The 21,316-nt window shown below is 43.0% G+C and overlaps 1 protein-coding gene across 1 annotated transcript in view; it reads left to right on the top strand.

Annotated features, from left to right (window-relative positions):
* The window catches only part of TTLL11 (tubulin tyrosine ligase like 11), a 36,248-nt gene extending 16,480 nt beyond the window's left edge, over positions 1 to 19,768 (top strand). The window contains 3 exon segments of the mRNA XM_041406947.1: positions 12,588 to 12,797; positions 14,810 to 14,916; positions 16,685 to 19,768. Of these exon segments, the coding sequence (XP_041262881.1) occupies positions 12,588 to 12,797; positions 14,810 to 14,916; positions 16,685 to 16,992 (625 nt within the window). The 3' untranslated portion in view covers positions 16,993 to 19,768.
* The last annotated feature ends 1,548 nt before the right edge of the window (positions 19,769 to 21,316 follow it).

The raw sequence follows: 21,316 nt of genomic DNA, 5'->3' as shown, positions 1-21,316 counted from the left end.
AAGGAAATTTGCACAATTAAGTGAATGGTCTAATGACACCGAACAACATGTAAAGTAAATCAACATTACTTATGTAAACAGCAGTTTAATTAAGGTAATCACTGATGCAAATCATTGTGTATGTTGTGCCTCCAACAGAAAATCCATTTCTAAAGGCTTTGCAAACTTCTATTTTTCTGTGCCTAATTTGGAATCTTGATAGTAGTAAAACGGTTTTCGTTTCACTGTTTGTTTAATTATTAGCAATTTATTCTTCCTCAAATAGCATTAAATTGGAGGAGCAAAAAGGAGTCTCAGTCTCATGTAAATGCAGTGTGTTCTCCACTGGATGTCAGATGTTTGGAGGTATAAAGGCAAGCTGGCAGGATCATTGGAGCAGGAGTGCTCAGCATGGTGTAGGAAGAACATTTATATCATCCCAAAAGTGCTAATGACCCACTTTCCTGTCCTGTCAAAAATATTTATGTCCTGGTTTATTAGTGCTAATTAATCCAGCAATAAGGACTCCTTTGTATTTCGGTTGCTGTTGTTTACTCTGTGTCCTAGTGTGATCTCTTGCATTTCCATGCCTAGTTTCTCACATATTTCAAGACAGAAAAGAGCCATTTTATTCTTTTGATAAAGGAATCATAGCACTATGGCACGTGTGTCATTAGAAATATGAGTTGCTCATGGAATAAAATCTGCTTTTTCCCTGCTAGAGATGATGAAGATGCAGCCCCCTAAGTAATATAATGACTTTTATTCAGCTCTGAAATAGCCATTGACAGAAGAAAGAATTGAAACACTTTGGAAATGAAATGTAATTTAATCTGTGGCTGTTACAAAAACAATCCATTCCTTGTGCCCTCCAAATGGAATGCCTTTGGTTTATTACCTATCACACCCATTGCTAGTTTATCTTTTCTTGGGTGCTGTTCTCTGTACATGCCACTGCAGTGCTTTTTTCCATTTGAAACCAGCCTTGAAATTTATTTGTGATGTTCTGATTTTTTTTCCCCCTTTCTTTTTAAAAGATGTCAGGTACAATTCTCTTCTCTGGGTCCTGTGGCTCTAGCAAATGTCAAATATGATTAACTAATTTCCTGAGCAGGAAGAACCCCAATGTGGTTGCTCTCAAATTTTTGCAAGATCAGCATGCAAACATTGGCTAATGTCACTCTGTTCTGTGAGCACCCTGTAAATATTAATGTCTGTCAGACTGACTTTTTTATTTTATTCTTTTGGTGTTAGGAAGAAATTCAGTCAAAACAAGGTTTTGTAGAACTTGCTGCACAAAAGATCTTCCTCTTTTCTTGCACAAAACAGGGTGGTTCATTTTTTCCACTGTGTTGATTACACAACTTTAGCTCTTGAAATGATTCCTTTCCGTGATAGAGGAAAAAGTGAATAGTTTCTAGGAGAAGAATGGGATCTGTATTTAATGAAAACATGAATTAATTTCTGGTCATTCTTTTGTATGTTCCAAAGATATTTTCCAAATCCTAATGCTGTTTTTAATTTCTTGATGTTGAGGAGCAATTTTGTACTTTCTTAAGGAAAGTCAGGAAATCACCTGTTCAGATGTATTCCATTTATTTTCCAGATATTTTTCTTCAGTTTCATAACCTCCCCTGATGTTAGAGTCATGTTTAATGGAAAAATGAAAATACACCGTGCAGAGATGTCTCGAGAGTATGATTAGCCTAGATTTTGTTGGTGATAAAGTCATTCTTGCCATTTATTACTGTGTTTATCTCACTATCCGCATTGTAAGGTTATGATTGCGTGACAGGGGTGGTTGAAGAGGGTCAGAAACTCAGTGCACAGACATGTGGAGAGGCTGGATGGGGGATGCTGGTGCTGCAGCTATCACTGATCAGAAAATAATGACTGTTCTCCAGGCTGGCTGTAATGGATCTTCGTTTCCGCTGCTGTGAGCAACTGTATTATGTTCCTCAGGGATTCATTACTCAGGGTTGTCAGTGCCTTTTGCATTATATGGAGTGAGTTTAGTGCCTATCAAAATAAGCATGTAATAAACCCAGCTATGGAAATATCAGTGTTTGGGTTTCCATTTGCTAATTGACTTTATGGGCTGACTGCCAGAGCTTTTGGTTGATTCCTGCGTCCCTCTGCCTGCAAGTCTGCTCAGGTTTGCAGCTATTCAAATGCCTCTCAAGCACCACCTCTTCACTCCAAGCCTCCTTTCTGCCTGAGACTGTATAAACTCATATATGTGTGGCTTTCTTGAGATTGATCTTGCTCCTCTGGTTCATTTTGGAGACTGACACAATTCTTTTCTCCATCAGTCAAAATGACCCAGCGTTCATATTCAGGCTCATTCTGCCCAAGCCCTTTGGAAGCACATTGAATTAGCCCCTTTCTCTTTCCTACAGGGCTTTCTGGTTCAGTCCTTCATCAGGCAATCTGCCAGCTCCACTATCAATTCCTGTCTGTTACATTAGCCTGGGCAGCTTTTGATGAGTTAGACATGTGAGGGAGACTTTTAAATGTGATGTTTGTCAATGTTCCTTCAGTTCAGATTACTGAAATGTTAACTTGGTTTTTCTGTAGTTGAGAGTATTTATTTCTGCTGCTATTTCTCATCCTGCTCCAGAGGAACTTGCCTCAATGACTCCCTTCAGTTTTATGAAGCAGATGTTGTGGTATCTTGATCCTTGCTCTCTGTTCTTGCTTTTCCAATTATTTACCTGTTACATCGTTAAGAGCATTTAACCTTTCTCCTATTGATTAGGACAGGTCCTGTTGGAAATTCTATGAACTACAGTGTGAGATGTCCCTCCATAAAGGAAAGGATCTGGTAGTGCTTGACTGACAGAATAGACCTACATTGGTGTTAAGAGCCATTTACGTTGTGCTACAACAACAAAAAATACACTACTGGGTGCAGAACACTGGCAAATAATTTGAATGTGCTGTGGCAGGAGTCCCAGCACAGAAAAGATAATTAAATCTGATGATAGATCTTTTAATTTCTAAGTGGTTACAATCTGAAACATAATCTGAAATGTTTTATTTTACTAAAAAAGGGGTAATAATGGGTAATAATATTTCTTTAAAAATAGCTTAAACCCCATCCCTTGCATAGGTACAGATGAATTTATGAGTATTCCTATTTTAGCCTTCACCACTGCAAAAAGTGCTGTTATTCCCAGTCCAGTTTTGCAAGCAGGTCTGTGTTTGCTCACACACTGTATTCCAAGCACTCACATCTTGGCTGGACAGGCTGTACTTTAACTTGCACATAAAGAGTGAATTCAGTCTTATCCTGAATCTCTTGCAACGACCCCGTATTGAGGGACAGCTGGAAGTGCTTACAATGTACTCAGCAAGTGAGTGGATGACAGGCCCAGCTCATTTGGAAATTTTAATGGACAAGAACTGATATGGGCTGCAGGACTTGAAAAGGTTTCATTTTCAGCACTGTGGAATTAATTGGCCCAAGCCCGTGGTGTGCTTTAGCAGTAATTGGTGTGTGCAGTGCCCCTGGCTCTGGGGTGAGCCCAGCTCTGGGTCTGTGCTATCAAACTGGGACTGGAGACTACTTTGGCCAATTAGACTTGAATCACAGTGTTTTGAGATGCAGCTAATCTAATTAGTTTTTTATTGACATCTCTTTTCTTTCTTTTTTCTCTCTCATGAGCAGTAGAGGAAGGAATGGAGATAAACTAAGGAATGTGACCTGTCACAAGTGTCTCCATAAAACCTGAACTTTCCCAACATTTGAATGTATCAAAACATGTATTAGTAATTACATCTCTTAAATAGTCACACCATATTACATTTTAAGTTGATCATTTCTCTTAAATAGTCACACCATATTACATTTTAAGTAGATCATTAAGAAGGGTTTTTTTTTTTGCTTTTTCCTGTCTTACAATGATTCCTACATAAAAAGAAAGCCTTTGTGATAAAATACAGAGAAAAGGAAAACTATGTCACTTTTCTGGAGTTTTTGTAGCGCAGCCACAGGAGTTGCTGTCATCTCCACAGTTTGCCCAAAAAGAAGGGAGGTCAGGAGTGGAGGGATGCTGCTTCATCTCCTTCCACATGGCATCAAAGTGAACATGGAGGCAGCAGGTCTGAATACATCTTTGGATTCAGTAATTTGATTAGAGATTGTCAGTGAGTGCTGATGGTAGGAGAGCCTGGTTTCAGGCAGGTTGAGATGCAGTTTGTGTCCCTCAGCACTGTCCCAGCAGCTCTGGCTGGGGCTCAGCTCTGCTGTCAGAGCCTCCTTCCCAAAGTGCCACGTGGATCTTGGAGCTCCCCTGCTGTCTGCTCCTGCTTTGGCTGAATTCTAACAAAGTAAGCTGCTTTGTGTTGCTTTGCTTTGTTTTTTAAACCATGAAGTCAGCAGGACTTCAAAGCATCCCTGGGAGCTGTGTTGCATGCAGATGTTTGCTGTAGCTGGGCAGCTTCAGCTGGAACCAGTGAAAATTCAGGTTAAATATGGCCAGAAATGTGCTTGAGTTACATTGGATAGGATATAAAACAATAGCAATTCTGACCTTATTCATCAAACACTGATGTGTTTACTTAAGTGTTTGGTGGAGTCAGCCTTCTGCTGGAAGGGACCTTGGAGATCATCTTGTTCCACCCCTATAATTTCCTCTTTAATTTTCAATACAAGAAAGCTGTTGTAGTTTGAAGTTAAAACCACTTTTCCCCCCGTCTCTTAAAGCTAAAGGCAACATCTGTGTGTGCCTTCCCTGTCCAGGGGGGTTCACTGAATTTCTGTGTTCATACAGGGAAGGGCATTAATAGGTTTGTGTGCAAAGTGTTTTTTCCTGACACTTCAATATGTTAATCATTTGAGCTGAGTTTCTGCTATCAGCAAAATTATCTTCACCTCTAGGTAGCCTGTAGCTTGCTAACATAATCTAGTTTTTGGGTGGTATCTTACTGCAGGAGCAGTGATTCAGCTGCACTCTCGACTCTAGAGTTTTTTCCTGGCTTTTGTATATGCACAATTTCTATTACTAATCTTCAGTTAAATGCTTCTTGAATGAAATTTGATTTTCAGAATATTAGCTTAATTGCCTTGTCTAAAATGAAAGATATATGTGTATTTAATTTGACATTTTTTCCCTTTCACCTTCTTGAGTGTTTGTGCTGCACAGAAGCAACTCTGCCTTTAAATCAATTTTCCCAGTTGCTCTGTAATGTAAACTCCAATAACTTCTAATTTTCTGTAATCTCTCTTATACTGAATTGCTTCCCACCAGATAGTTTTCATAGCATAGGTGTACAGGTATATACCACAAACAGAAATTGTAGTTACACAGTGTGTATTTATGTCTGTATGTACAGCAGGGCTACATGTATATGGTATAAAAATGTCTTATTTCTTACCTTCTCCTTGACATCTTTCCAATCTCTGTCTTATGTGTAACTAAAACTACAACCAGCTGTGAGAGTTTTGTATTGAACATCTGGGATGTCCTGGTCTCCAGTTCCTCATGTGGCTCCTGAGTCGTGGCATGTACCTTGTGTTCTCTCAGGAACAGCACAACCCATGAACAAATTGATTTCAAAACATCAGATTTCATGCAGCCTGGAAGATGTTAGAACCAATTGATCAGCCAAGGGCAGGCTGAGGTGCATCAGGTCCTAGGAAAGGAACAAATCACTGCTTGGAGTGGGGCTCCTGGGCCCCATCACAGACTTGGAGTAGGTAACAGTGAATGGAATAATGAATGTGCACACACAGATTATATCCCTGAACACCACTGCAAAGTCCTTACATGCAGGTGCCTTGTAAGAATTAGAATTTAACATAACATGGATATAAATGACAGCTGAAATATCTTTTTTTCTTCGACAGTACTCTGATTTCTTGGGATGAAGTTGAAAATTTTGTCTTTTTCTGGCAAGGTGTTTACATTTCAAGTCTTTTTCTTCCTGTTATAATTATGTGATAAATGCAAGCATTTATTTTTGCTAACATTTGGTTTTAAATAGACATGGAATGAGAAATGAAGGAAAAATGGAGACTATTTCCCAGATTTTTTTTTGCAGGAGGTTTATTATTCTCATTAGCTTCAGGCTGTCAGAAAGTTACATGTCTCAGGCACTGCACATAATGAGGGAATATTGGATCATAAACATATTTGAGAACTGTTTGCTTATTGCCCTGTTCATACTCAAATAATGGTGAGGGAGTGCAAAGCAGGTTTTTAAGGCACAGCAATATTAAGTGCTTGGATTTTGTTTTGACTTAAGCAGAGGCATTGAGCAGAAAAATAACATTTTCCCTCTTACAGATATCCTTCAGGTGTCAGTTCTGCAGGATCCTACATCAATCACAAGCAGCTTAAGGCTTCCAAAACATAGTCACAGACAGATGTTGAGCCTGTCTGGGGATTAGAAATATCCTCTTCCATTAAGTATAAATTAACTTAATCACCAGGTATGAAAGATAAGCAGCATAAACATCATTCCCTGAAGCTTTCATTAAAATTAAAATTCTATTTAAAACTAGGCTTGTACTTTCTATGACTTGATCCCCCTTCAAAGAGATTATATCTGCTGTAAATTTTTACAGTGACAGAGTGACAGAAATTAATGTATTGGGGGCAGTGATGTTCTCTATAATTTAACTTCTGCTGCAAGTCATCTTTCAGCAAGAGAGATGATTGGCTTATTTTTAAGTAATAATTGGTCTCTAGTCTCTGAAACACTGAGAAAGCAATAAAACTGCCTAGCACCCAGTAGCCACAAAATGAAAGCATGAAATCACATGACTTAATAGCAGTGTAATCACCAGCAGTGTTATTTTGTGTATGAGAATTCACCTGCTTTAATAGGAGGATTAAGGCTGATAAAATGCAATTGCAGTGCTGCTTTCTGCTCCCTTGGATGACAGGGTAAAGCTTCTTTTCTGTCCCAGCATAAGCACAACTGCTTTCTAAGAATAATTTCCACATGGGAAGAAATATCCTGGGGTTTTATTTTTTTTTCTGTTCTAATGTAAGACACTTGGTGGTCTAATTTCAGTGTATTCCCAGGCTTTACAGCTGGTTTGCCTTTGCACTATCCTGCATTATTATTTTTCAGGCACATTTTTCTAAAGAAACAAAAGAAACTCTGGAGAAATAATGAGGCACATAAGTACCTTGAAAGCAAATAGTGAACACAAATAAATCTACTAGGAATAATAACAGCTACCTCCACAGAAAATAAAGTATTGGGGACTATATTTAATGATCTTTGTTCTGTAATAATTTTTGCTACAGTGGAACAAAGTCTTTGGATGCAGGATTTGCATTGCTTATCCATTATTTCATTACAGTAATGCCATATTTTCTGCTGCACTCATAGCTGACAGGTAATAACATAAGCATTCACTGCTTGTGTTACATTAAGAGTAATAAATCTGTAGTGAATACAGAATGATACCACCATTATTCTTAAGAGGAGAAAGTTGGAAGTAAAGAATCTCAATTAATAATTAGGAAATAACTGGGTTTTTTCCCAGCACCTGAGACTCCTCAGATGCATTTCTCCTTTAATTATTTAAACTATGAATTAGGGAGGGCTACAGAGATCAAACCACAGCTCTAGACTTCTCTGCATATGAAATGAAAATGTCAGTAATGTTCTCATCCCTGGCTTTGTGTCCCTGGTGTGGAGCAGAGCAGGATCCCTGCCAACTTTCTACATCTTGGAAACACTCATTAACACTGCGTGAAGGCAGCAAACTTTCCAGTCTTCTGTTTTCTGCCAAAAGCTATTTAATCTTTAATGAGAAGTGTTTATTTTTATAATAAATCCATCAGTCTGAAGAGGCAGTGAACCATCCTTCTCGGGAAGGGGGCTGATGGCTGTGGCAAACAAACAGCACTCCAGGGACAGAGCGGGGAGCTCAGAGCTGCTGGGATGGCTGCTGCCAGGCTGCAGGGCCTTGGCCTTCCCTTTTCCAACACTCTCATCAATTATTTTGGTTTTCTTAAGCCAGTGGCAAAGCTATGGAGTACATTTTACCCATGGATTCACCTAAAATGTGTTTGCAAACTCTCTGCAACAAGCAGCGTGCTCTGTGCCTTTCACCCTTCTAGGTGTCAGGCCTGGAAGCTGCAGGTGAAGTTTAAAATCTAAGAGAGGTGATTTACCCAATTTATTTATTTAACTGAGATACAGGTTTGTTTTTTTTTTCTCTCAGAGAGAGATGGAAATTCTGCTTTCAGCATTTTCTGCTTCCCAGAGACAGGACAGCTGCTGTGTTTTCAAAATGTGTTTGGTGTGATCAGAAGTTCGTTGTCTGCCAACACCGTGGTGATTAGCAATCCTTATGTTTGATTGATTCTGCTCTTTGAAATATGGACTCTTTACTGGGGTTGCTCTGCCTGCCTCAAAGCATTCTCAAAGCGTTGAATAAACTCTATGTAAGAGTATAATAATACTCATAATTTTTCCAGTATAATGTCAAAAATCTCTTACTCTGTGGGTTTAACATTCTTTTAATTCTTCTATCTTCGTGCAACTATATTATTATCTTGAAAGGTGGAAATTCTTGTGCTATTGATGTTTCTGTACTTTGCCAGAGGGTGAAGAGGAGATGAATATTCATTTTCTTCAAATGACACTCAGAGTAGCCAGAACAAAACAAAAACTGATTGCTCACACACATGCAGGCAAACCATGAAACTGCTTGCTATGACATCCTGGGAGTGCTGGAAGTGTGTTAATAAAATAATGGGATCAGTTCATAAGAGCAAATTCATGAATGGTTGATAATGCAGAGACAGTGCTCTGGCTTGGCCTTAGTTTCCAAAATGATTTATTTCTGTGAATGAGCACATGAATATATTTCCTTCCTACATGCTCCAGGTACAAACACTTACCTGTTCTTTGGGAGGTCCATATTCTGTGGTGATAAATGGGTGGATAGATAGATTTGTAATGCAAAATATTCTCTGCTTTTAACTATGTTAACATAGTCCTTGCTTGGAGAATAGAGGCTCAGCTGAGGGAATAATTATAGCTTCAGAATCCAGAACATAGTATTTTCTTTTATTAGGTAAGCAGTTGTAAGCTGATACTGAAATTGCTTAATTTATACTTCTAGCAATGCCCTAAATGTAAAATACATCAAGTAAGCATTCTTAGAAATATTAATATTGTGATTCTTACCCCATTTTACTCTGAATTTGACAGCTAAATTTTATATACAAGTGTACAAAATGCTGCAAATTTTGAAGCCTTTAATTAGTAGTTGCAAATTTGTTTGTCCCTTAGCAACTTGTATTTGCATAAAGATTAAGGCTGGTCAGAAAGAAAGGAATAAAACATAGATGGAGGAAATATTAATAAATTAGTAATCATATATAAAAGATAAGTAGTCTTAGATATAATTTCCATAAGCTTTATTAAAATTTAATTTTTTTTAAAGCTGCACCACAGTTGATCATTTCTAAAGTGTGATCTTTCATAAGCTGCAGAATTAGAGAAACTAATGTATTGAGGTCAGACATTAGTATGTAAATTGAAGCTTTGCTTTTTTTCTGTGTGGCAACAGAAGCATTACCTTATATTTGACCTTTCATTCATTTGCCTGACTCAGCTGTGTCAGTCAAAACAATTAATTCTAACGAGCAGCTTTAAAGCGTGGGGCTCAGCTCTCTTCTCCTCCCCTGGCCTGTTGGAAATCCCACGGGACAGGAGCAAATGGAGGAACCTGGGCAGGGTTCTGGGGCTCAGCTCTCTTCTCCTCCCCTGGCCTGTTGGAAATCCCACGGGACAGGAGCAAATGGAGGAACCTGGGCAGGGTTCTGGGGCTCAGCTCTCTTCTCCTCCCCTGGCCTGTTGGAAATCCCACGGGACAGGAGCAAATGGAGGAACCTGGGCAGGGTTCTGGGGCTCAGCTCTCTTCTCCTCCCCTGGCCTGTTGGAAATCCCACGGGACAGGAGCAAATGGAGGAACCTGGGCAGGGTTCTGGGGCTCAGCTCTCTTCTCCTCCCCTGGCCTGTTGGAAATCCCACGGGACAGGAGCAAATGGAGGAACCTGGGCAGGGTTTTCTGGAGCTGGGGAGCTCCTGGTCCCTTCCCCACTGCAGTGAGTCCATGAGGTTTGCTGTGCCTGCCCCTTCCCTGGAGAGTTCCAGGAGCAGCCTGGGACAGGGAGAGGTGTCCCTGCCCATGGATGGACCTGGATGGGCTTTGAGGTTCCTTCCAACTCCAACTGTTCCATGATTCTGTGAGATTTCCAAAATGAGTGCTTCTGTGTTTTCCAGCTGACTGCTGAGCTAAAGGTAGACAGGGAGATGAAAATCCCCCTCACATTTTGTGCTGGACTCAGAGCTGTATTTCTGCTCTTTGTAGCTCCTTCCTCCTGCACTCCTGACATCATCTCTCCTCTCTGATTGTGGTTTTTTTTCCCTTTCCTTCTGCTGTGCCCTGAGGAAGCTCTGACGCTGTTTTTGGCTGGGTGACCCCCGGGGAGTTCAGCCCCTCGCGGTGTGGCGCTGGCAGATGGCAGCCAGACGCCGGAGAGCACGAAATGGGGCACTGCAAGGGGTGCACTTTGTGTGAGTGCTGAGGAAAAACGAGCTGTGCACCCTTTTCCTTGGAAAATATGCAATCCCAGTAAAATTCTGTATTTATAGGCACTGCACTTGGCTGTATGGACCTACCCAGGTCGTTTGTCTTAATTAGTCACGTTGAGACCACACCGAGGTGGGGGCACACAGGTGTGTGAATAATACAGAAAATAAACTTTTATTGAGGTAGTGTCTGTGGTAGCATGGAGAATTGTACCCTGAATATAGGCAGTGTAAATCAGGGAAGGTAAGTGTGCAGAATAAGCAGGTTTGTGGATCAATTCATAGTGCAGACACAGGCAAGCCCTTGTGCAGGTTTGCTTTGGAAAGTGTGAGTTTTATTAGAAGTGCAAAATATGTCTTTCACTCTAATTCAAATTGTATGATCATATTAATTGGGCTCTAGTGTTTTAAAAAAGGCAAAGTAGGGAAATCTTGTCGGGGAAGCTAAAGAATGAAAACAAGTCATTAAACTTAATAAAAGTCCTAACCTGCAAAAGCAAACTAAGAAGTGTGTTCCCTTTTTTTTTCTTTTTTACTGAATAGCAGTACAACATTTGGCAATAAAGACTAGATTAAGTTTTCTTGTCCTGATTTAAATATTTTACAGACTTTCCCAATGTATAAGTGGAAAGGAATGAGACATGGTAGCATACAAAATACCACTGGTTTTAATTTTAAAATACTTTCCAATAAGAAATATGGATTTAAGAGCTCTCTCCAAACTTCAGTAAAAGTTTGAAATGGGATGCTGGTTCTGAGCTTTATGCATGACCTCAAAGACAGCTGTGGGCTTTTCTCTGTAGAAAGGAGAGGAAGCAGGAAATTCTAGGTGGTAGTTTAGAGCCTCTGCTTTATTGCAATCAAGAATATTTTTTCTTTGACCAAAATACAATTTTTTTTAATGCCCTAAACCCAACCAAAGATATTTTTGTAATTTGGCTGTGTCCATTCCCCCTCAGCCAGGGAGACAGAGTCTTCTGTGGCTCCCAGCAGTGATGCTGTGTCTGGTGTGGGTGTTCTCTCTGTGCCATTTCTCATTGCTGTGGAGGATGAAGGTTGAAAAATGAAGAGCTGAAAAAAACCTCCTTTAAAATACTTCATCAGAAATTCCAGGGCTGCTGTTCAGCAGGGAAGAGGTGTGTTTGGGGAGGAGCTGCAGGTTTGCAGAGGAGGAGATGCTGTTCCCAAGCCCTGTTTCAGGGAGCTGGGTGGATGGACAAGGCTCCAGCCACGCTCTGAGAGTGCTGGGCAGAATTCAGGGCTCTGAAGCTGATCCCTTTGATAGTCTCTTTAGTTTTGCTATAAAATGAAATGTCCTCAACTCTGCTTCTGCCTTTCAAAGCAAAGCTTTATATTTTTTTAACTAAAAACATTAATGGTGAATGAATAATGTACAATCCAAAACACTGTTGAATTTAGAATGACAAAGGGTTTGGGGCTTCCAGGCATCATTAAAATGAGAGTTGTGTTACAAACAGCACAACTCCTCTCTGCTGAGTACAAGGTTTCACATTTGGTCAAGGTCTGGTTCAACTGGCTGAAGATTTGAATTTTTAGATTAATAACCAGGCCTTTTAAGATTAAAAATAGAAACCTGTGTGCTTGTTGTTTGTTGGCTGTACATACTCTTGCTTTTTTGGCAGGTGTTCAACAGCAGTGACACCCCATCCCATCTTACATGAGAAAGAACAAAACTAATAACTAAACTTTACTTAACTAACGACAAAAATAACATTATTTTTCTAGTTTGCTATCTGCACCAAAGAGGAACATTATCAAAGCGCTACCTAAGGTTGTTATTCATTTTTAAAGGCTTTTTAGGCTTTTATAAAAACAGTGATCACATTTCTAGACATTCAACCTCTTGCAGCAACAGTCTTAGAAGGCCGGGTGCTTTGCAAACCGCAGTGCCACCCCAGCAGCAGCGGCTTGGTGTCCACGAGCACCCTGCTCTGTGGGAGATGCCCCCGTGGCAGGGGCTGGGTGGGATGAGCTCTGAGCTCCCTCCGAGCTGACCCCAGCGCGGTTGTGTGCTGCAGGTGCCAGGGAGCGAGCGAGGAGCCGCCGGACGCTGCCCCCAGCCCCGAGGCTGCGCTGCCCTCGCTGTGCCTCAAGCAGGTGTTCCCCAAGTACGCCAGGCACTTCAGCTACCTGCGCCTCGTGGACAGGGTGGCCGCCCTGTTCATCCGCTTCCTGGGGGTCAAAGGGACAACCAAGCTGGGCCCCACGGGATTCCGCACCTTCATCAGGTCAGTGCGTGAAGGCTGGCCCTGTTAGAGGCACAGCCTCAGCTTGCAGGCTTTGTGATCCTTCCAACGTGGAGCCAGCGCCCGTTCTGTTCTAAAATAGATTTTCATCAGTCCAGGCTCCTGAAATACCTGACCTACGAGTGTGTGTCTGGGAGGAAGCTGGGTCTTTATTTGACAGCGGATCAGTGATACTTTGGCAGATACAATTTGCCGTCTTCGTCAACATGTCACGTTCCCAGTAAATGGTAGAAATATCATTGTGAGGAAGTGACAGCTGAAATTGGGTCACTTGATGTGATTCTGTCGGCTGTGGGGACACTGCTGGCCGCCCCAGGCTGCAGGAAGGATTCCCAAATGCCAGCTCCTGATGCACCGTGCAGGGAGGATTTGCATTGTGAAATTGCACCTTGCAATGTCAAGGAACTCAATTTATTTTTTCACATACTTTTTCTTTAGGAGGGTTTTTTCATTGTTTTTATGGCTATATCTGTTCTAGTCATGGTACAAATACCTCATTTTCTGTCTTTCATTGACTATGACAAAAGAAATGAGCAGCAGCAGCAGATGTACTCTTAAAACACAGATCCTGTTTCTATGCAGATGCATTTAGCATTCAGGAATGAATATAAAACAACTTGGTTTATACAAATGATGATATATAGAAAATGTCTGAAGGCATCTGCTCTATCCACAGACCAGCACAGGATTGCATCCAGTTCTGTATTTTTTGTAGTTTTATCCATCCTTATTTTGGCACTTGTCGGAGGAATACAGAATAAATGCCAACATTTTCTTTTAAGAATATTCAGATAAATTGCCATAGCTCAATGAAATAGCATTTGCAGTTTCTTAATGCATGTTAAATTAAACTTTTTAATACTGGCAGATATTTTTGTTTATTTTCTCCCAGAGCATCTATGCCAGCTATAAGGCCCTTTTTTGAAGAGCTGTCATTGCTGTTCATTTCAGAAGGAAGGTCAGGTTTCTGTGTGTTGTATCACTTTTCAGGAAAAAAATGGTACACGAGTGGGATTTTTTGTGTGTGGGCAGGTGCTTGCAAAGACTGTCCACCCAAATTCTGCCTCATCAAAATCTGTTCTCCTTTTATGTTTTATTCATTCTAAAAAAGTGGCTAGAAGGGAAACTGACTATCTCTAGTCCTTGCTTGGATGCTGCCTGGGAGGTTTTGGGCTATCTAGGCAAGGCCTTACTTTATTTTAAGGGAGCTCTATTGAGGCTACACTAAAGAGTGAGATTTGCTTCAATTGTCTGAGTTTGGGGTGGGGTTTTTTTGGTTTTTTTTGTTTCTTTTCTGGCAAGAAATTTCGGCCAGCTCTTTGGCACGGGCAGTGGTGGCAGCCAGGCTGCCAGACATCTGGAAATCCTGGACACAGAGCTGTTCCCAGGGTTGGTCAGCACCACACTGCACACTCAGACACACACAGTCCCAGCTGCACACCCCGAGCTGCATCCAAAGCTGCATCCAGAGCTGCTCTCCAGGCAGGGCTCCATTCCACGAGGGGACATCCTGCCGGTGTTGAGGCATGGAGGAGCAAGGCTGTGCCTGAAAGCTTCCTCCAGCCCTTTCCAAACAGGATCAGTCAGACAAATAATAAGGAATTTCTCTGTGCAAACCCTGCCTCGTGCAGATAGTCTGTGCAGATTTGTGGTGGGTTTTGCAGTGTTCCAATTAATTCCATCTCTTACAGCCTCAGAGTACTGGCAATGTACTCTCCAGAGTACCTGGGAGAAAGCTCTGTGTTGTTACAGGTCCTATTTTTAATTGAAATATTCCGGGTTTGGGCCTGTTCCATTCAGATAGGAGCACTTAATGAATGCTGGTTTGTTTGCTCTCTGCTGTGTGTGTTTTATTAGACTGAGCACGTCACAGTGAGTCTGTACACATGACATGGGTAAACTCTTCTCCTGCAAGTTGCCCTTGCAGAATTTCTCCTAACTTGGGAGTTTGGATGTAACGAGAATCTCATCTTTATTTTGTTTCTTTTTAACAGAAACTGCAAACTGAGTAACAGCAATTTTTCAATGGCTGCTGTAGATATCCTATATATTGATATCACAAGGAGGTGGAACAGCATGGGCATTGACCACAAGGAATCAGGTAACCCAGGTTTGTATTCAAAAACTATTAAATCTGACTTTTGGGGTTATTTTTTTTCAATTTTAGTTGCTCAGGTACACCTCAAACATTGATAGAAATGGGAAGAAGCCATGTACAGCTGAGGCATGCATATACACAACCAATTCTCCTGGTTAGTGCTGTGGCAGTTACCCTTCAGGGTAGTATTACTTTAGGTATGTAAGGGTCACCTCAATTTCACAGCTATATAAAATCTGAGTATTTGCATTTAGCATTTCAGGGTGGGTATAAATCACTTACGTGGTTGGCTGGTAAGGCAAGCTGTCCAACTGTTTCTGTTGGCTTTATGTTTAGCCCACTCCAGCTGTAACCAAGACAAGCATGATTCTGTTGTTCTAGAACAGCTTCTAACTTTTTTCCTAATATGCTGCACATGAGTGTCACTTCTGGGGAGAAAGTGTGTGTGTTACCAGAGGTGCTTTCCCTGCCTGCAGCTCACCGTGACTGATAAAATAATTTACTGAGCTGGCAGCTGCTGCTTTCAGATAACTCAACAATTCCTTTGCAAGCTGTTCTACAGCCAAGATCGTAAACAACCCCAGCTGCAGCCTTGGTTGAGAGAAATTATACCTCAGAATGTAATTGTCATATTTTGAAAAGGTGCCTTTCCTACAACATCAATAAGCCAACACAGTTAAAAACCCCAAACCTTTCAATATCTCATCCTAAAATAATCTTCTTAAGTGTATGTTCAGACTGGGAGAGCTTGTGGCATTCTGCACAACCAATTGGGGTCTGGCTTCTTAATTAAGAATTTGAGTAGGTATTACATCAAGGTTTTAAATACAATAATTAGTGTTAATACTCATCTCCTCTTCCCCTTGGCTCTGGTAATGTGCTATTAGCGAGATGTGATCGAACAGCAGCTGAAGAGTCTCCCCTGCAGCATGGGGCTTCTGCAGGGGACTTCTGTGTGGGAAGGGGTAGAGCAGTTGCATTATAGCAGAGACATTTTTTGGCACTGCACACTTCAGCTGTTTGTTTTTCATTCAGTTGAAACAACTGTTGTGGAGTTGCTGGGTATGACTGAAAAAATGGCCTCTTCACCTTCAAAAGGGTTTGCACCTGGTACAGGCTGTGTAGGAGGGAAAAACAAACTCATATCTTGCTAAGGTGATACTTGGTAATGGGGTTACCTTCATAGTGCTACAGGCTGAAGTAACACACTGGTGTGAACTTTTGGGTCAGATCTGTCTCCAAAAGACTCCATTCAGCTGCCGACATAAGCTTGTTTTTCTCTCCAGCTGGATTGTTTTCCTTGATGCACAGTATGTTACTGTTGTCTCATTTGGTTTCAACTTAATAATTTTGGCAGCAAAAATCAAGGCTAATACTACATCAATGTAATGGTGTCATATCCTAAAATGGGTTCTTGCTGTACCACTTTGCCTCTGGATTGCAGGCTGAGGTCTGCAAAGCCAGAAGCTGTCACAGTGATAGAGAATGTCACCCATCTGTAACCCAGCCTGGGCTTACCCTGCCCTGAAACACCCAATGAGTGTGACACAAATAAACCTTGGCTTTTGCTCTTTGAAGGACAATTTCTTTGCTTTCTGAGCATTCCAGATTGCTGCCATTTAAATGAAAAGATGTGAACTAGCACAATTGTGCGTGTTCACACCCATCACACACACATTCGGCCCTGCTGCCACAACAAACAAGAGACAGCATTACCCCTAAGGAATGCAGGCTGCTAGAAATGCCTCCTGTGAGCACCTTTTCCTTGCAGGAATGTGTCTGCAAGCCTTCGTGGAAGCTTTCTTCTGCCTGGCCCAGAAGAAGTACAAGGCGCTGCCGCTGCACAAGCAGGTGCTGTCGCTGATCGAGCTCTGCGAGTGCCGCCTGGCTGCCCTGCACGGGAAGCGCCTGGTGTGGGGCTGCGGGCTCGCCGAGCCCCGCGGGGCCCTGCGGGCCACGGGGACCGCGCCCGGCCCCGGCTGCACCGGCCCTGCCCGGCCCCACGGCCACCAGGTGCTCAGACTGCAGAAACCATCGCAGCTGAGGGCGCTGATGTGCCGGGACAGAACGGGGAGTTAATCCCCAGCCAGGTACGGGTACTGCTGGAGGAGGGACTGGCGTTGGAATCCCTTCATTTCAGTGACAGCTGTTTATTTCAGCTGGATTTTTTATTTATGCTTTTCGAAAAGTCTACTGCAACTTCCCGTTTTCAAATAATGACTCTGGCAATGGCTATTTCTTCACCTCTTTGTGGGATTTACGTGCACATCCCGTGACAAACTGCATTCATGCTGGGTGTGTGAAAAGAAGAACCAAACCACAGGGGATGATAACCAGCATCATGGGATTGACTGAGGCACACTCGTGTCAAAGGAATTACATTGCTTTGTGTGCACAGGACGTGCCACAGCAACCAAGGAAGGAACTGCAGCCACAAATACCAGACTGGAGAACTGAAATCTGAAATTACACTTGTGGTCAGACTTCAGGCCTTGACTCTCTTCTTTCCATGGCTTGGACTGTAGGTGTTGGAATCAATACAGATTTGGTCAATATCTATGTACTTATTTTTTAAAGTCAGTCTTAAAGCACTGAAATAATATTTTGGCTTCTACTTCTTTATACATGTCTTTGCCATGACAAGTACTGTTAGTTTTTTAAAGAAGAACTAAAACTGTTTATCCTTTTGCTTCCACAGAACCAATAAGCTCACACTTATTCACAGAAAAGATTTACTTTCTTAAGTCGAATTTGGTGAATCAAGTGGTGGTTTTGTCTTCAGGGATTCAGCACTGCTTCTGCAGAAAGCTGTACAGTGTAAAGGCCTAAGAGGTCATCTAAATTCCAGTGGAACCAACCCTGTCACTGACTTTAGCCTAAACTAACCATATTCTAGGTTTGCTCATTTTTTGTCTTTTGCATGCTTGTTACCCTCTTGGGACCTGCAGTAACATCTAGAGCAGATCATCTTTGTGTCTTTGCTCATATTCTTCATTTTTCCCTTAAATTACAGTGTAACTCTGTACAAACTAGATCTAAGGATGTTGTGTCAAAACTGCTGGAGTTGTACAGAGTGGTTTTATTATCCAGGAAATGAACCATGACTTCCGTGATCACACACTTCTTGTGGACATGAGACTGGCTGGAAGGACAGGACTAACTTGGAACTTCAGGGGTGTGGAGTGAAATTCTTTGTGGTCTCCCATTTATTACAATAATGAATGGCTACATCTGAGCTTGATTTTCCTCCTTTGTTCTACTCTTTAATGTTAGTGACTTGGCTTATGTTTTAGTGTCCTCCATGCTATCAGAAGTGGCAAAGCTGTAAGATGGGCACTGAGCTTTGGGTTGGAGAACATTCCCTGAGCTCCATGTCAAAATGTTCCAGTGGCTGGTGCCCCTGAAACGTGCTGTGTCACTGAGGGGGAGTCCACCTGTTCCAAGTCAGGGACTAAATGCACGCATGGTGCATCAAGTGAGTTTCCACTTCAGGGAATGTTTGTAGAGTTTTTTTCATGATTTCAGTTTTAAGCAGCATGTGTTTTTCCCAAGTGGCAATAGCAGCATGGCAATGCAATGCAGGAGTCAGGCTGAGCCCACACAAAACTAGTCCCCAGCATGTGTTAATCTCAGATGTGGGCATCCCTTCTCCTTATCCTTTTCTGTAACACAAATAAAATAGTACTAGATGATCTTTTTTAGTTCAACGGCCAGACTTTGAAATTTTATGTATTGTACGTAAGAGGACAATTGTAGACTAACTAATGCCACTGCCCTCAGCCTTGTTCAAATGTCATAAAGATTATTGTAGTATGAAGATAAAATGCAGAACTCCAAAGTCTGGCACCTGTCAGAACAAATGAAGCTGAAAGGGTCATTTTTTTCACACTTTCATTGTAATATATTTGAAGACATTCACAGGTTGAAAAATGGTTACTTCTCCTTTTGTGACATCTGACATTTGTCTTGCGATTGGCAGTGTGTTACTGGAAAATAGCTTACAGTTCCTCTCATCTCATGATTGATGTCCTGTAAAGACAGAGTTACAGAGGAGTCAGATTTGAAATGCAACGACTGCGAATGCCTTTCCCTGCACCTTTGAAGTACTACGATGTGTGGCCTGAAATATCCCGGTTTTGCAATTGTATAACTTACCCTGATATCAGTGGAATAAATTAACTATTGTATATTGAACACTGATAAGATCTCTCTCTCTATGGGAGACCTTTATACTCTCTGGATCTAATAGAGGTTTTTATAGCTCATGCATCCACAGGCTGATGCTGCATGCTCTATTCATCTCCCACTTCAAATATGAAAGGTCCCTTGTAGAATAGTCAAAATATTCAATTATCTGCCTCTAGTAATCCACTGTTCATGTATTTATATAATTGGAAAATTGAATGCTATATTATTCTTGGGGAGGGGGGGGCGGGGGAATAAACCAGGAATGTACTTTAGAGATTTAATGGCAGTCACATTTCTCTTCCCTCCTGTCTAATTCAATTTCCTCTGAATATTATTTAGCATCCAATTGCATAGAGCCTTTAAGTTACCAGTCTGTGCCCATGCAAATGACCAGAGACACTTTATCCAGGATATGAATGCTAATGCACTGATAATCTGTTAATCCTGAGGTACCTCTTGAGCTAAAGAAACAATACAGGAAAGGCGTTGGATTTTTAACAGCACTTTTGTATATATTCTCTTCAGAGAATACCACAGCACTGCACTCATGGTTCTATTTATGACATAAATGATATGAATATTGTATACCAGTGAAATCTTTCTTGTTATCAGACACACCGGGTCTGGTATTCCTTTCTGAGTAGAAATCAGAATAAAACATCTAACAAAAATCTGAGGCGAGTCCAGAATTTTAACCCTTTTCCCTGCAGGCTTGTGTGCAGCCTGAATGTGCCCAGACTTGCTCAGTGATTCCTTGTTGCATTTGTGTTTTTTCTCTGCATCAGGCTGTTGCAGGTAAGGCACCAAAAACCTGCCCTGGGCTCTGGGCACTCCTTGTCCAGTCCCACACACGCCATCCCTGCGGAAAGTTCTGGAGCGCTGGACAGACCCCACAGCGATCCACCGGCCTGCCACACACCTGTGGCGCTTTCCAGTCCCACACACGCCATCCCTGCGGAAAGTTCTGGAGCGCTGGACAGACCCCACAGCGATCCTTAAAGCCTGCCGCGCACCTTAAAGGGAAGGGCAGGGCAGGTGCTGGCTCATTACTGAGTTTATGACCAGCTGGGAGACTCCAGCCCACCTGCACCCGGCTGGTGCCCTCAGCGCGGGCAGGGTGTCCTGGTTACGGGCTGAGCCCTCAGGGCCCTCAGGAGGGCTCGGCCGCCGCCCCGGGGACGGTGACGGCGTGTGGAGCCCCGGCCATGAGGAGGGATCTCTTCCCGCTCCGGACCGAGCCTGGCGGGGCAGGTACACCCTTCCTTGTCCTGGGTGTTCGGTCAGGCGGGGATTTGGGGTGACTGGGCCGTGTCTACTTTACGTGGGAATCCCCAGAGGCGGTGCTGGGCTTGTTGGAAAATGAGAGCAGGCCCGCCCCGCCCCGCCCTTCTGCAGGGAGGGGATGGCGTCCGGTGCCTGGGATGCCCTTCGGTTTCACGGAGCCGAACCGTGGGGCTACTCCTCGGTCAGATCCTCCCGATGGAGCCCCATGGGCATCCGGGAGAGCCCTGCCCAGGAAAATGTCCCCGGGAGGATCCCGGGCGCGGGCAGAGCCCGGCGTTTCCAGAACCTTCCTGGCGACAGAGCCGTGAGGGCGGGAAGGGGCCGTGAGGGAAGGGGCGGCCGGGGTCGCGGAGCCGCGCGGGTTTTTGGGGCACACCCGGGGTGAAGTGAGGCGTTTCCATAGCAATGTCCAGGGTTTCCCCTCATTGCGCCGGACTGAGCCCTGTCAGTGGCCCGTGGTGATGAGTGTCAAGGAGCTGGTACATGCTGCGCTTTGTGCTTTGTTCCACCTCCCGTCTCTGTCGTCGTGGAGGTTTACTGGAACCTTCGGTGTGGGGCACTCTCATCACACTCTGTGCACGGGTAAGGACACCTTCCTCTATCCCAGGTTTCTCCAAGCCCCGTCCAGCCTGGCCTTGGACATTTCCAGGGATTCAGGGGCAGCCACAGCTTCTCTGGGCACCCTATGGCAGAGCCTGCCCACCCTCCCAGGGAGGGATTTCCTCTGCTTTCTCAGAGGTCCTGCTGCCTCTGCAGACACCTGGCTGTGCCTCGCAGGGATCCTGCAGCTCCTTGTTGCCCACCTGAGCAAGAACTGCTCCAAGCAGAAGCTGAGCACTTGATTTTCTTAGGTGCTGACTCAGCTCATGGAGCTGCCCCTCCTTTGGCCACACTGACAGGCACTGCTGCCACACCTCAGCCTGAGAGAGCA

This window comes from Onychostruthus taczanowskii, unplaced genomic scaffold (assembly GCF_017590055.1).
Source record: "Onychostruthus taczanowskii isolate IOZ18803 unplaced genomic scaffold, ASM1759005v1 scaffold25, whole genome shotgun sequence".
Lineage (NCBI taxonomy): Eukaryota > Metazoa > Chordata > Aves > Passeriformes > Passeridae > Onychostruthus > Onychostruthus taczanowskii.
The sequence above is the reverse complement of the archived record's forward strand: the minus strand, read 5'-3'. Positions and strand labels throughout refer to the sequence as shown.